The 14,478-nt window shown below is 40.4% G+C and overlaps 1 protein-coding gene across 2 annotated transcripts; it reads left to right on the plus strand.

The window, feature by feature from the left end:
- Nucleotides 1-14,478, plus strand: LOC137944087 (ATP-dependent helicase BRM-like). 2 transcript variants are annotated; one of them, XM_068789606.1, is made up of 15 exons: nucleotides 1-539; nucleotides 1,875-3,116; nucleotides 3,602-4,725; nucleotides 4,822-5,014; nucleotides 5,410-5,522; nucleotides 7,064-7,151; nucleotides 7,235-7,321; nucleotides 7,419-7,511; nucleotides 7,600-7,683; nucleotides 8,955-9,158; nucleotides 10,045-10,287; nucleotides 10,376-11,962; nucleotides 12,391-12,936; nucleotides 13,269-13,514; nucleotides 13,594-14,478. In XM_068789606.1, exons 1-15 carry the CDS (start codon nucleotides 375-377, stop codon nucleotides 14,293-14,295), a joined length of 6,717 nt encoding a protein of 2,238 aa, XP_068645707.1. In that variant the 5' UTR covers nucleotides 1-374; the 3' UTR covers nucleotides 14,296-14,478. The 2 variants fall into 2 exon arrangements, with proteins under 2 accessions (XP_068645707.1, XP_068645708.1); XM_068789607.1 differs by having other exon boundaries at nucleotides 1,884-3,116.

Consider the following 14,478-nt stretch of genomic DNA (forward strand, 5'->3'; position numbering starts at 1 on the left):
ATAGAAAAACGAATATTAGGTCTAGGGTTTTGACTGCAGAGAAAATCCAAATCGTGGGTTAAATTCTCCGGTTTCCGGCCAGATCGCGGATTCCCAGTGAAAAAGCACTGCCCGATCTGCAATCCGATACTCAGCAGAAGAAAAACGGCTCAGAATTGAGCGATAAATCGGCGGAAAAGGTGACTGGTAATCGACCAGGGCCGCGTTTTTATGCAGCGAAAATGGTGGGAAGGGGAGAAAAAGGCGGTCAGGGAACTGGGATGGAAGAAAAGCGGTTCTGGGAGAAACAGCGGGGTTTGGGGTTCTGGGTTTTGGTTGCTGTTTGAATTTAATTCTGTGAATTTCGACAGTTTTTCGCGGGGGGTTTAGAAGGAATGCAAGCGGGGGGTGGGCCTGGGCGGAGTCCGGTCGTGGGCCCCGGCGGAAGGTCGTCCTCGGCGTCCCCTTCATCGTCTTCTTCAGCGGTATCGGCTCCGCAGATAGGGTTTGAGGCAATACAACAGCAGCAACAACAGCAACAACAGCTTAGTTTTAGACAGGTGAGTTAAATTTTAGCGCGCTCATTTTCTTTTTATCCTTTTTTAGTTGTTTGTTTGTGGAATTTGAATAGCGGAGAAGTTTCTTGCTTGGTAAATTTAGTGTGGTGGAATTTAGTGGCATAAATAATTTTGTTGTGTTTCATGGCGTTGACACGTTGCTTTTATAGGGATGTGAAATGGCCTTCCCGCCTGTTTTTCAGTTGATTTTTTTTCTTAATTGTGCTTTATCATCAGTCAACAAGCTTTTTATGCTACCTTGACAACTGATTCCGATGAAATTTTTATCTTTTCCTTTTTACTGTTTTGAAAACTTAAATATTGGTGAATTGATTTGTGTGCTTTCGGGGTGTGAGTTAGGCAGTTGCTGTTTAGTTGTCTTTTCTAGTATTTGCTTCGATGGGTCAGTTCAACTCTGGCCACTTCGAATGGGGTGTCTAGTTTTGTATCTCCCTTATTTTTGTACTTTTTCTCTTTCTCGAGTCGGGTGGGGTTTACTACGTTTTGTTTTGGTGGCAATTAAGTTGGATGGAATCGCAATTGAAGAAGATGGTCGGCTTTTTAATTTTCATATTTTCTAGCATTCAATTCATACTTGTACAAGAGCTGGTAGTTTGTTAATTTGAGAATGAGTGTAGGTTCTGGGAAAGTTTAACTGTGATTAGCTTCTCTCAGCTCAAATGAAGATTTTCTTTTCCCAGGTTTAAATTTTCAGTAAAATAGCACCTATAATACTATGCAATAGCCAAAATCTGAATATAGATCCCTTTCTGCTACATAGTTGTTTGATAACTCTGGAAATTGCATTGAAAGCTTTCTCAATTTCAATTTTCTGAATGGGGTTTTCTGGGCTGTCTTGTACGATTGTAATGTGTTTAATTTCATTATTGATTCTGTATCCATAGGTTAGGTCGATTTTATGAAAGGATTTGGTTGACTTACGATGTCGTGTTGGTTTTGCTGGAAGTTCATTCGAACCTATATTTTTCAATTTTTCATCAAGTTTTCTCAGAATTGGTTAAGGTTGGTTATAAAATTAGGTTCTGGGTTGCTTTTGGCTTCATCTTCCTTGGTCCCTTCAATCTCAGATTTGGTCTTCAAGTGTACCATTTTTTCATGGTATGAATTTTCTTTTATGCTCTTGGTTTAGCCTCTCTATTGTGTCCCGTCCCCCTCTCCTTATGGACCAGTGCACCCAACTTCATGTACATGCAAACACTGTCCAATAGGGGTTTTGTAAATAGCTGTTGGGATATTTATTTTGGCACATATCCTTTTTGCTCCATTGTTTTTTGTTTTTTTTTTTTACTAATGGGTGTTTTTCTTTGGTCAATTAAGTCTCTTCAGCAACAGCAACTCAGGAAATCAGAAGGAGATGAGGCTCTCTTAGCATATCAGGCTGGTGCCTTCCATGGAGTTATTGGTGGTACTGCTGGCTTTCCTTCATCATCAGAAGCTACCGGGTTTCCTCAGCAATCAAGGAAATTTATGGATCTGTCTCAACAACAGGGACCTTCTCAGATTCGTGAGGAGAACCAGAATAAGGTTCCTGGGCCAGAACAGCATACTCAGAATGCAGTTCGTCAGGCCTACCTTCAGTATGCTTTTCAGGCTGCTCAGCAGAAGGCTCATGGAAATGCAATTCAACAACAGGCTCAAGGGCGAATGCTGCCCCCATCCGTGAAGGATCAAGAAATGCGTATGAACAATCTTAAGATGCAGGAGCTTATGTCTCTCCAGGCTGCTAATCAGGGGCAACTATCCAATTATAAGAAGCCCACTGACCATTTTGGCCATGGTGAGAAGCAGACTGATCAAGGCCGGACAAGTGAAGTTAAACCTCCTCAAACAAATATGATGAGACCCCCCATGCAAGCACCACAGGGTTCGCCAGGCATACAAAACCTTGGAAATATCCAATTTGCTATGTCTCAATTGCAAGCAATGCAGGCATGGGCATTGGAGAATAATATTGATCTTTCTTCTCCTGCCAATGCCAATCTAATTACCCAACTCCTACCACTTTGGCAATCCAAGATCACTGCTATGCAGAAGCCAAATGACGTAACAGGTCCACATCAGTCGCGAGTTCCTATAGCAAAACAGCTGAATAGTACGTCATCCTCTCCAGCTGGTAATGACAATGCTCCCCATGGGAGTTCTTTGAGCGATGTTAAAACACGACAGACACCTCAACCAGGGCCATTTTCAACCGTGGGATCCACATCTGCTGTTACTGCCAATAATGCTTTGATTCCGAGGCATGCAATGGGGTTTGGAAATGGGGTGCCAACCATGCATCCTCCACAATCGTCAGCTGGCTCCATCCAGAACATGGATCATTTGCAGGGAAAGGGTAGTACTGGTCCAGAGACATTGCAGATGCAATACATGAGACAGATTCAGCGGTTGAACCGGCCAGCTTCACAGCCCAATGTTTCTTCAAATGAGAGCCCTGGGACCCACGTGCCTCTTCAGGGAAGTGGGTCTGCAACCCAGGTGCCACAGCAGCGAATAGGTTTCACTAAGCAGCAGCTTCATGTTCTTAAAGCACAAATATTAGCATTCAGGCGTTTGAAGGTAAGTGATGTTCCCAAATCCAAGTTTCATACAGTGATAAAACACTTGTTCAATCAAAATACTGCTATAAGCACATGCTGAAACTCACCTATTAGTAGCTTAATTGTTGAAGGTACATGTAGAATATATTCAGGCATAAATGGAGGCAAATATGTAGATATAAGTGAGCACATGTACCTCACTGCATGTATGGTTGAATCTCCAAATTAAGGTTCCACACCAGATGGGTGGTATTTGTCACAAATTAATGATCCTATGACTGGTGAAACCATTAGAAAACTGAATAGAGAAGATTTCTGACCATGGATTTTTGTTGCCAAGATACTTAAATTAGTGAACGTAAAGTGTCTGAATGTTGCTATGGAGAAAATCCATGGCAGTTTGGGTTTATTTTTTCTTTCTTTTTTCTTGTTTGAAAAGCTGGGATTATTATTATATTTTTTTGTTTGGTTTTGTTTCTTTAATTGATTTTGCTTTTCTTACAGCGTGGTGAAGGTAGTCTTCCTCAAGAAGTTCTTCGAGCAATTGCTCCCCCACCCCTTGACTCTCAGCTGCAACAAAATGTTGTTCCTCCTGTGGTAATTAATCATGATAGGAACCCAGGGAAGACTGCTGAAGAACATGTGAGGCATTTGGAGGCAAATGACAAGGCTCCTCAGTCTGTACCTCTAATTAAAGGTTCTAGTCTACCAAAAGAGGAGCCATTTGGTGGGGATAATAAAGGAAATGTGGCCTGCAGTCACTTGCAGGGCCCAACTAGTGCAATGAAGGAGCCTATCAGGGTTGGATCTGTTGGGAGGGAAGAGCAAACTTTGAGCACCACTGGTTCTGTTAAATCTGAGCAGGAGATTGAACAGACTAGTCAAAAGGTTCCTGTTAAAAGTGATTCCAGTGGAACTCGGGGAAAGTCTCCTTTGCAACACGGGCCACCATCGGATGCTGCGCAAGTAAAGCAGCCCCCTCCACAAAAAGATGTAGGACCCACAAGAAAGTATTATGGCCCACTTTTTGATTTTCCTTATTTTACTCGGAGGCATGATTCATTTGGCTCTTCAAATAATATGGCTAATTCAAGTAATTTAACTCTAGCATATGACATCAAGGATTTGCTATATGAGGAAGGTATAGAAGTTCTCACAAAGAAGAGGGAGGAGAATTTGAAAAAGATTGGAGGTCTGCTTGCTGTGAATCTGGATAGGAAAAGAATCAGACCAGATCTTGTTTTACGTCTTCAAATTGAAGAACGGAAGCTCCGACTCTTAGATCTTCAGGCACGTTTGAGAGATGAAGTAGACCAGCAACAACAGGTTATAATGGCCATGCCTGATCGGCACTATAGAAAGTTCGTTCGGTTATGTGAACGTCAGCGACTAGACCTTGTGAAACAAGTCCAGCTGTCCCAGAAAGTTGTGAGGGAGAAGCAGCTAAAATCCATTTTTCAGTGGCGAAAAAAACTCTTGGAGGCTCACTGGGCCATTCGTGACGCAAGGACTGCCAGGAACAGAGGGGTGGCAAAATACCATGAGAGAATGTTGAGAGATTTCTCAAAGAGAAAAGATGAGGATAGAAATAAAAGAATGGAGGCATTGAAGAATAATGATGTTGATAGGTATGCTATAGAGAAGACATTCTTGTAGGTCTTTAAATTTTATCTTTGTTACTTGGTTACTAAAATTAGTTCCTTTCTTGATTTTCCCTGAAACAGATACCGTGAAATGTTATTGGAACAACAGACGAACATGCCTGGGGACGCTGCTCAGAGATATTCAGTTCTCTCATCTTTTTTGTCTCAAACTGAAGACTATCTTCACAAATTGGGGGGTAAGATAACAGCAGCCAAGAGTCAACAAGAGGTTCAAGAGGCAGCAAATGCTGCTGCTGTTGCTGCACGAACTCAGGCATGCTCTCTCTCTCTCTCTAATACGCTCAATTACTCTCGCTGGATGTTGAAGATCTTCTTGCTTCCTTATGCCACTGATGCTTTTCCTTGTTTCCTTAATAAATCATTTTCATAAAAAAATAAAAAAGGATCTACTATCTTGTTCGAAAATCAAAGATTTGATATGGTTGATCAAATTTGTAGAACTTTAGTACAACACCAAAATCATTTAAAAAAAGAGTAAAATTGCAGAATTGATGTGCCTTTCTAGTTTCACTTAATTATTATCTAATGGAATTTTTTTGAAAAAAACGATGCATGCTGTAGCTTTCATGAGTTTTCGTCTATCATTTATTATTGTTTTTTTTTATTTTATAAATAGAGGTTTTGATTTTATTAGGATTTTTTCTGTAGGGACTGTCAGAAGAAGAAGTGAGAGCAGCTGCTGTTTGTGCAGGGGAGGAAGTAATGATAAGGAATAGATTCTCTGACATGAATGCTCCAAAGGAGAGTTCATCTGTAAACAAGTAAGTTCCTCATCCATCTCTAAACGGCACAGTATCAGGATAGTCAGCCGTTTTGAAGAAAAGATTATGATATTGAACAATTTCTGAAGTGTGCAGGTTTTGAACTAGGATGAATCTTGGTTTTTCTGTGCTTGAGCCTGTAAAGATGATTTTGTTTTTTATTAACTGCAAATAAGTTCAAGGATCTTTATGTGGTGATGGACAGAGAGATAAAAACATATCATATTGTGCATGTTTTATTTGGTTAATTGACTATAAATTCTTGTAGATTGTGTTTGGGCATCCTAGTAGTTAGCATCAACCTCTGTATCCTCTATTTTAGCAGTAGCTTTGGCCTATAACTGATCTGAGACAAGTAGGGAGTGGCCAAAACTGACTTGGCAGTAGCGAGAAAAGACTTTTGTAACAAGCTAAACTATGATTGTATTTTAGAGGTCAGAATGATCTAAAACTGGGTGTGCAAGAAGTAAGGGAAGCCAGAACTGATGTAGAAGTTCTGAGGAAAGACTTTTGAAAAAGTCCAAACTATGATAAACTCAGCATATGCTGATCAGAATGAAAAAGAATGTTTCTTTTTCTTTTTTTGGATGACAAAAGAAGAGACTGGTTCATGTGGCTGATAACTACATGGTTTTTGCTAGTCTTGGTGATGATGAGTGTGTTTCAGAACAATTCACCAAATCTGTTATTGTATTCAACTCTATGGCACTCTTTTTTTTTTTTTTTTTTTGCTTTGTTTGCATTAAAATGAAAACATTTTGTGGAGTTTGACTATATTGTTAGTGACTTGTGGGCGTCTTGACTCAATATCCACACGTGTGGGTTTCCTAATGTAAAGTCCTGGGTTCAAGTGTCGTGAGTGATGTATGTGTATGTATTTCTATGTCAAACTTCTATTGGACTTGGCCTCTTGCTCTCCTCACAAGCCTGCTTTTTTGGTGACTTGCCTCCCTCCTTTGGTTGGTACACTGAAGCTGAATTTTGACGGGAGCTTGCTTGGCAATCCCGACCCCGCTGTTTATGGTGGTGTGAGTTATAACCATGAGGCTCATATTCTCCTATCATACTTCAGGCCTTTGGGTATCTCGGACTCCTCTTAGGAAGAGGTTTTTGCCCTCTGTCATGGCCTTAAGATTTATTGGAGGCACTTCTCTAGTCTAGTGATTGTCGAAGGGGACTCAAAGACAGGGATTTCTTGGGCTAAAGGGGTCAGTAGGTTTGCCTGGAGGTCTGACCATTGAGCTAAAGTAGGTTTGCCTGGAGGTTTGACCAGCAATTCATCCTGATTGAAGATGTTGCTGCTGCTATTCATATTGAATAGCCTCCCATCCCTTAGAAGACCTATTCAGATGCTGACCATTTTGCCAGACTGGGAAGTTCTCAGGATGATTTAATAATCAACCTTGCTGATTCTGTTTCTTCTTGATGCTTCTTGAGGGGAGCTTGCTTCCCACTGCTTCTATTATCCTTTTTCCTTTAATAAAGTTCCACCTTTTCATAAGAAAAAGCACTTCTGCTGGACTTAACTTCTGTTTTTGTAGGTATTATAACTTGGCTCATGCAGTGAATGAAAAAGTCATAAGACAGCCATCGATGTTGCGTACAGGGACTCTACGGGACTATCAAATTGTCAGTCCTTGGTTCTTGGTCGTTGTTTTCTGTCACTGCCTGTATAATACATTTTAGTTAATGTTTTTGTCCTTGTTTTCCAGATTGGGTTGCAGTGGATGCTTTCCCTGTATAACAACAAATTAAATGGAATATTGGCAGATGAGATGGGTCTTGGGAAGACAGTACAGGTTGGATTGCTTGTTGTCCTTTTTTAGTCGAGTGCTCTCTTTCTCTCTCTTTCTTTTTCTCTCGCTTAGGTCATTTCTGATCATATTTTGGAAGCAGGTGATGGCATTGATTGCGTATTTGATGGAGTTCAAAGGGAATTATGGCCCGCATCTTATAATTGTCCCTAATGCTGTTTTGGTTAATTGGAAGGTGCTCATCATTTTTATGCCATCTTGATTTATATGTGTGTATTTGTATTGTTCTTTCATAATATCACATCTTTTTTCTCCATTTTCAGAGTGAGCTGCATACTTGGCTTCCATCTGTTTCCTGCATATTTTATGTTGGTGGAAAAGATCAAAGATCAAGGTTATTTTCTCAGGTAGGATCATTTTTCCTCACATTATTTGTTTGATGTTTGGGTATTTATTGCTAATACTAAAAGTTTCGGCATGTGTCTTGAATTGTTCTATCTCTGAATTTTTTTTTTTTTAATGCTTTCTTTGGCTTTTATCTCATGGAGAGAGTCAAATGACAGATTTGAGGAAAGCCTCAGATACACCAGGGAAAGAGTCCCCAATCAGCAAAGAATTGTGTAGAGACACTCTCTTTACCGAGGGAGTGAGAATATTATTTGGCATTCCTTTGAGTGTGCTGCTACTGGACACCGAGATGATTACAGTAATAGTAATTTTTTTCCAATACATACAAAAGTCTCCAGGGGGGAAAAGTTCTTTTCATTCAGAAAAATAGTGCAACATAAGAGTACAGCATGGCTTGTAATTTGAAGTCTCTATTATTGCATGGGGAATGTTAGGAGAGAGTGAATTCTCTATAGACAGTGCTGTGGCTATGGTCAGTTTTACCAACATAAGAGTACAGCGAGGCTTGTAATTTGAAGTCTCTATTATTGCATGGGGAATGTTAGGAGAGAAAGTTAAATTTCTATAGACGGTGCTCAAGACACTTTAGTGGCTATGGTAAGTTTTACTGTAATGTAAATTACCTAGAGAAAGGGACTAGGGTCTTTGGCTCAATGGTCACATTGGGGGTTTCCTAGTGTGAGTTCTAGGGTTCAGGTCTCTTCAGGGATAAAGGGTGTGTGTGCCCGTGTAATCAACATTCAGAAAAAGTGAACCACTCCATTTATGCATAAAAAGAGTGAAATTCTATCCCAGGGATAGAATTTCACTTTTCTAGAGAAAATTTTAGTTAGATGTCATCCATGATCCCAACCTTAGATTTGGATTAGAAAGTTAAAGTGCTCCACCCTTTCCATTATATTTTTCATTTCCATATACTAATACAAAATGCACATTCAGTGGACCCTGAGGTGAGTTTTTACCTTCTCTTTCTGTTAACCACTAACCCCCCAAATTTAGGAGGCAAAACTTAGAGAGAAAGCTGTATCTATAGTAAGAAGTATCACTAACAAGGGAGGAAAGGTGGAAAACTTTTCCTGATTTCTGGAGTTAGTGACTGTTCATAGCTTTTAATGGCTTCTTTGTGACTAATTTTTAGTACGTGTTCTCTATCTACAAGAATCCTTTTTCTCTTGAATTTCATAGGAGTTACACGTGTTTTATGGGTTCCAGTATGCTACACATATATCCTTCCTGATCTATTTTTTCTTTTCCAATGTATTTTTTCTAGGAGGTATGTGCCTTGAAGTTTAACGTGCTTGTCACAACTTATGAGTTTATTATGTACGATCGGACAAAGTTATCTAAGGTTGACTGGAAATATATCATTATTGATGAAGCTCAGCGCATGAAAGACAGGGAATCAGTTTTGGCACGTGACCTTGATAGGTATCGTTGCCAGAGACGTCTGCTTCTCACGGGGACCCCTTTACAGGTTCATTTAGTAAAACCTTCGTAGTATTTTATTTTTTGAACTTTATCTTCCCATCTGGTTAAAGTGTATAGTGTACATCTTTTGGATGTATGCTTTGAGCAGGATAACTTTCTTTCAATGTTTTTATATTGCTTATTTCTCTTCTTCTGTAGTGAATATTTTTTAGCTTATCATTTATTTTGTAACTGGGCTACCCTGGCTTGTTTAATATTTTTTTTAAAATGTTGGTATACTTGTATTAAACAGAGAAAAATAGTTTACAACATGAGTTAACATGATCTCAAAACAAGCTAGAGCACTAGAGGGTGTCCCACTACCAAATTTTCTCTAGAGGTTCCTACTTTAGCTAGACCATCTGATGTTGCATTTGCTGATCTTGGGACCTTATTCCCGGCAATAGTCCAATCCTTTGAGAAATCTTTTACTTTGTCAATGGTGCTTGCACCTTTCTGGATGCCCATTTTTTTTTTTTTTTTTTTAAATGATGCTGAATTTTATTAAGAGACTGGATGCCCATTCTATTACTGGTGCTTAGTCAGCTTTCACTATTAGCTCCTCAGAAAATTTCTGGCTGAACAACTTGATACCCGTCACTAAGGCACTAGCTTCAACCTCATTTGATCCACAAATATCTGCTGGATTTGAGAATGCTAGCAAAACTTCTCCACTGGATCCTGCAATTACTTCACCTACACCTGCTGGCCTTGGAAGGATCCATCAAAATTTAATTTTTAACTCATTAGGTGGTGGTGGTTCCCACCTTACCTTGGGTGGGTATTTAGGAGCATTAAATAACATCACTTTGCTCCTATACTTTCTATCATTGAGCTTGGAAACGGCAACCTTCCGTGTATTATTGACTTCTGATTGTGAAATTCATCTGCAGAATGACCTGAAGGAGCTCTGGTCACTCTTAAATTTACTTCTTCCTGAGGTATTTGACAATCGGAAAGCATTTCATGACTGGTTTTCGAAGCCTTTCCAGAGGGATGGTTCTTCAGAGAATGTGGAGGATGACTGGCTTGAGACTGAGAAAAAGGTGATCATCATCCATCGGCTTCATCAAATCCTTGAGCCTTTTATGCTCCGAAGACGTGTGGAAGATGTAGAAGGGTCGCTTCCACCTAAGGTAGATATTTTTACTTTCCCATTTGCATATTAATTGAACAATGTTTTTTGCAGCACCTGTTATACTTACACCATATGCTGTGATGCAGATCTCTATTGTCTTAAGATGCAAAATGTCAGGTCTTCAAGGGGCAATATATGACTGGATAAAATCCACTGGGACCATCAAGGTTGACCCTGAAGATGAACTAAGAAGGGTAGAGAAGAACCCAATGTATCAAATTAAGACATACAGAAATCTCAATAACAAATGCATGGAGCTACGGAAAGCTTGCAATCATCCTCTGCTTAATTATCCTTATTATAATGAGTATTCGAAAGACTTCATCGTAAGATCCTGTGGTAAACTGTGGGTGCTAGACCGGATTTTGATAAAACTCCAGAGGACGGGGCATCGGGTATTGCTCTTTAGTACCATGACCAAACTTCTTGATATATTAGAAGAGTATCTTCAGTGGAGAAGGCTTGTTTACAGGAGAATTGATGGGACCACTAGCTTAGAAGACCGTGAATCGGCTATAGTAGACTTCAATTCCCCTGATTCAGGATGCTTTATTTTCTTGCTTAGCATCCGAGCTGCTGGAAGAGGTCTGAACCTTCAAACAGCAGACACTGTTATAATATATGATCCGGATCCAAACCCCAAAAACGAAGAGCAAGCAGTGGCTCGGGCACACCGCATTGGACAAAAGAGAGAAGTGAAGGTCATATATATGGAAGCCGTTGTGGATAAAATCTCAAGCCATCAGAAGGAGGATGAACTGAGAAGTGGAGGTGTTGCTTTTGATCTCGAAGATGATCTTGCTGGAAGAGACCGCTATATAGGGTCCATTGAGAGTCTCATAAGAAATAATATTCAACAGTATAAAATTGATATGGCTGATGAGGTAATTAATGCTGGGCGTTTTGACCAGAGGACCACACATGAAGAGAGAAGAATGACTTTAGAGGCACTATTACATGATGAAGAAAGGTATCAAGAGAATGTCCATGATGTTCCTTCTCTTCAAGAGGTGAATCGGATGATTGCTCGAAGTGAGGAAGAGGTTGAGTTCTTTGATCAGATGGATGAAGAATTTGATTGGGCTGGGGAGATGATAAGGTATGACCAGGTTCCTAAGTGGCTTCGTGCGGGGACAGGTGAAGTGAATGCACTTCTTTCGAATTTGTCGAAGAAATCACTTAGAGGAGGTTTAGGTGGGAATATTGTGCAAGAGCCTGTTGATATGGTTTCAGATTTATCACAGAGTAAGCCAGAGAGGAGAAGGGGGAGACCAAAGGGTTCCAAAAAGTTTTCTTACCGGGAATTGGATGATGAGAATGGAGAAGATTCAGAAGTCAGTTCGGAGGAGAGGAACGAGTATGGTTTGAATGAGGAAGAGGGTGAAATTGCAGAATTTGAAGAGGAGGAATTTAGTGGTGCAGTTGATGCTGGTCCTAGTAACAAGGATCAGTCAGAAGAGGAAGGTCCATTATGTGGTGATGGTGTCAGTGGTTGTGAATTTACCCAAACTGTGGAAGGTTCCAGAAATGAACTCACATTTGAAGAAGCTGTGTCTTCAGGATCGTCCTCTGAGAGTAGGAGGTTGACTCAAGTTGCAACTACTAGTTCTGGTCAAAAGTTTGGATCCCTTTCTGCATTAGATGCTCGTCCGGGGTCTATTCCAAAGAGGATGGTAGGTCTTTTTTCTTCACAGTAAATACTAAAGAGCACCTTTGGTACAAGCAAGCATTATAACATGTTCCATTTTTTTCTTTGACTAAGTATTTTGTGTCTCACTGTGGATGGATGAAAGTTCACGATTCTGCGCCACTAGAGACCTGGTATTTGATATAACAAACAAAGAATGCAATTGAAGGGCCTATTCTTAACATTCAACTGAGTGTGGACTGTTGATCAAATATTAGGTGTCTGCAGCTAATTATGTGGACTTTTGAGTATCCACAATGGGACCAATCAAACAAACAATTAGGATCTGGTTGCTCTTTCATTATCCCTTTATTAAATGCTTTTTTTAGTAGACTCCATACCGTGACTTCTATTTTCTTCGTGTACTGTAATGTGATGCCTGTGTTTTTTCATATTCGGTTAACTGTTTATCAGCCAGATGAGCTAGAGGAAGGAGAAATTGCTGTGTCTGGTGATTCTCATATGGATATTCAACAGTCAGGGAGTTGGATTCATGAAAGAGATGATGGTGAAGAGGAGCAGGTTTTGCAGCCTAAAATAAAGCGCAAACGAAGCATTCGTGTTCGCCCTAGGTATAACTCGGAAAAACATGAAGAAAAATCAAATAGTGAAAAAGTCTTAATACCGCGGGGGGGAAATACCTTACATGCAGAAAGTAGAAACTATGACATGCAAATAAGATTAGATTCAGATCCCGAAGTGTGTGGTGATACTCCTGTTTCCGATAGGCATGATCCCATGGAATCGGTTTCTAAACAGAGGCGAAATTTACCATCAAGAAAAGGTGCAAGTTCTATGAAATGGGCTGGTGCAAAACCCGCAAAACTGAGTTCTAGGCCTGGTAACATAGAGGATGTGGCTGAATATTCTCGAGAGATTTGGGATGGTAAAGCTAACAATCTTGGTGGTCAAGCTGTCTTCTATGGTAGTTCCAAGATGACGGAGATTGTTCAAAGAAAGGTATTTACATCTTTCTACCATCAGTTTCCTCTTCTTTGCAGTACTGAAGCTCTTTTTGAATTGCATTCCTTTTTTGTTTTTCTCTTTTTTAGGCATAAAAATGACTTCTGATGATGATGTGTGATTTAATGAAAGTGAAATTTGGTTCTGTTCTTTCTTTTTCATTAAACCAGCAATCATAACTATGTTTTTCTTTAAAGGTAAACACAGATTTGATTTGATGATATGGAAACAAATTCCTTCTTTCTTGGAAGTTAGTTGTTCATCTCTGATGAAAACATTTATCCTGAGACCAATGTATCTGACATTTGCTACTAAATGCTTTAATGCAGTGCAAGAACGTCTGCAATAAATTCCAGAGAAGAATATCCAAAGATGGCCTTGAAATTGCTCCACATATTGTCGATTTTTGGAAGAGGACTGAAACTTCGGCATATGTGAGTGTGAATAATTATCTAGATCTACAGAAAATTGATCAAAATGTGGAGAGATTGCATTACAGTAGTGTGATGGACTTTGTCGTAGATGTTCAGCTGATGTTGAAAAGTTCAGTCCAGTATTGTGGGTTTTCGTATGAGGTACGTGGATTTGGCCCTACTTGTGTCCATATTCTTATAAAGTGGTTGGCTAGCTCAAGCGTCTCATGACATCTTGCAGGTGAGAGTGGAAGCCAGAAAGCTACAAGATATCTTCTTTGATATCTTGAAAATTGCTTTTCCAGACACTGATTTTCGGGAAGTAAGAAACCTGGTCTCATTTCTGGGCCCAGGAGCCACGGCTACCGCATCTCCAAAACAAGTTACATCTAACCAAACCAAAAAACACAAACTGGTGAATGAGGTTGAACAAGATCCAGGCCCCAGAAGGCTATCACCACGGGCGCCTATCCCTGCTGAGGACGATGCTCGGGTTCGCGGTCAGCCTATCAAGTTTCAGAAGGAGTCGAGGCTAGCCAGCACTAGTGCTCGGGATCTTGTATCGTCTGAGGAGGCACCATTGCTAACTCATCCAGGGGAGCTAGTCATATGCAAGAAGAAGAGAAAAGACAGGGATAAAGTGCCTGTGAAACCAAGGTCGGGCCCGACTTCTCCAGTCAGCACAGGTCGAAATATCCGGGTAATACCCACGAGGCCAGCTCAACAAACTCATGGACATGCGCATAATTGGGCCTCACCCCCACGTCAACTGCCTCCACCACCTCCTCCGCCGCCGCCACCACCTCCACCACCACTGCCACCTGCCCCGCCACTACCACACAGTGAAACTGGTGGCTCTGGAGTTGTAAAAGGGGCTCAGTGGGCGAAGCCTGTAAAGAGATTGAGGACAGATACTGGTAAAAGGAGGCCGAGCCACTTATGATTGTATATAATAATTATTAAAATGGTCATTTTTTGTGTATTCCCCTGTTCAATTGATTTAATGGTTTTCTGCTCAATGCCAGAAATGAGTTGTAGCGTTAGAAGTGGTCACATCTTTTCTCTGTTTCTTCTCGTTGTACCGATGTTTAGGCCCCATAAATTTATCAAAGAAACGATTATTTGC

Source organism: Aristolochia californica, unplaced genomic scaffold (genome assembly GCF_029961685.1).
Source record: "Aristolochia californica isolate CCGP_79_NKW_82.1479 unplaced genomic scaffold, dmAriCali1.0.hap1 SCAF_11, whole genome shotgun sequence".
In the NCBI taxonomy this organism is placed as follows: domain Eukaryota; kingdom Viridiplantae; phylum Streptophyta; class Magnoliopsida; order Piperales; family Aristolochiaceae; genus Aristolochia; species Aristolochia californica.

Bases quoted from the DNA above. Each gene is read 5' to 3' on its own strand.
- LOC137944087 (XM_068789606.1), top strand. From the start codon at position 375: ATGCAAGCGGGGGGTGGGCCTGGGCGGAGTCCGGTCGTGGGCCCCGGC. The intron at 7,152-7,234 runs GTCAGTCCTTGG...CTTGTTTTCCAG, and splicing joins CTCTACGGGACTATCAAATT to ATTGGGTTGCAGTGGATGCT. The intron at 7,512-7,599 runs GTGCTCATCATT...CTCCATTTTCAG, and splicing joins CTGTTTTGGTTAATTGGAAG to AGTGAGCTGCATACTTGGCT.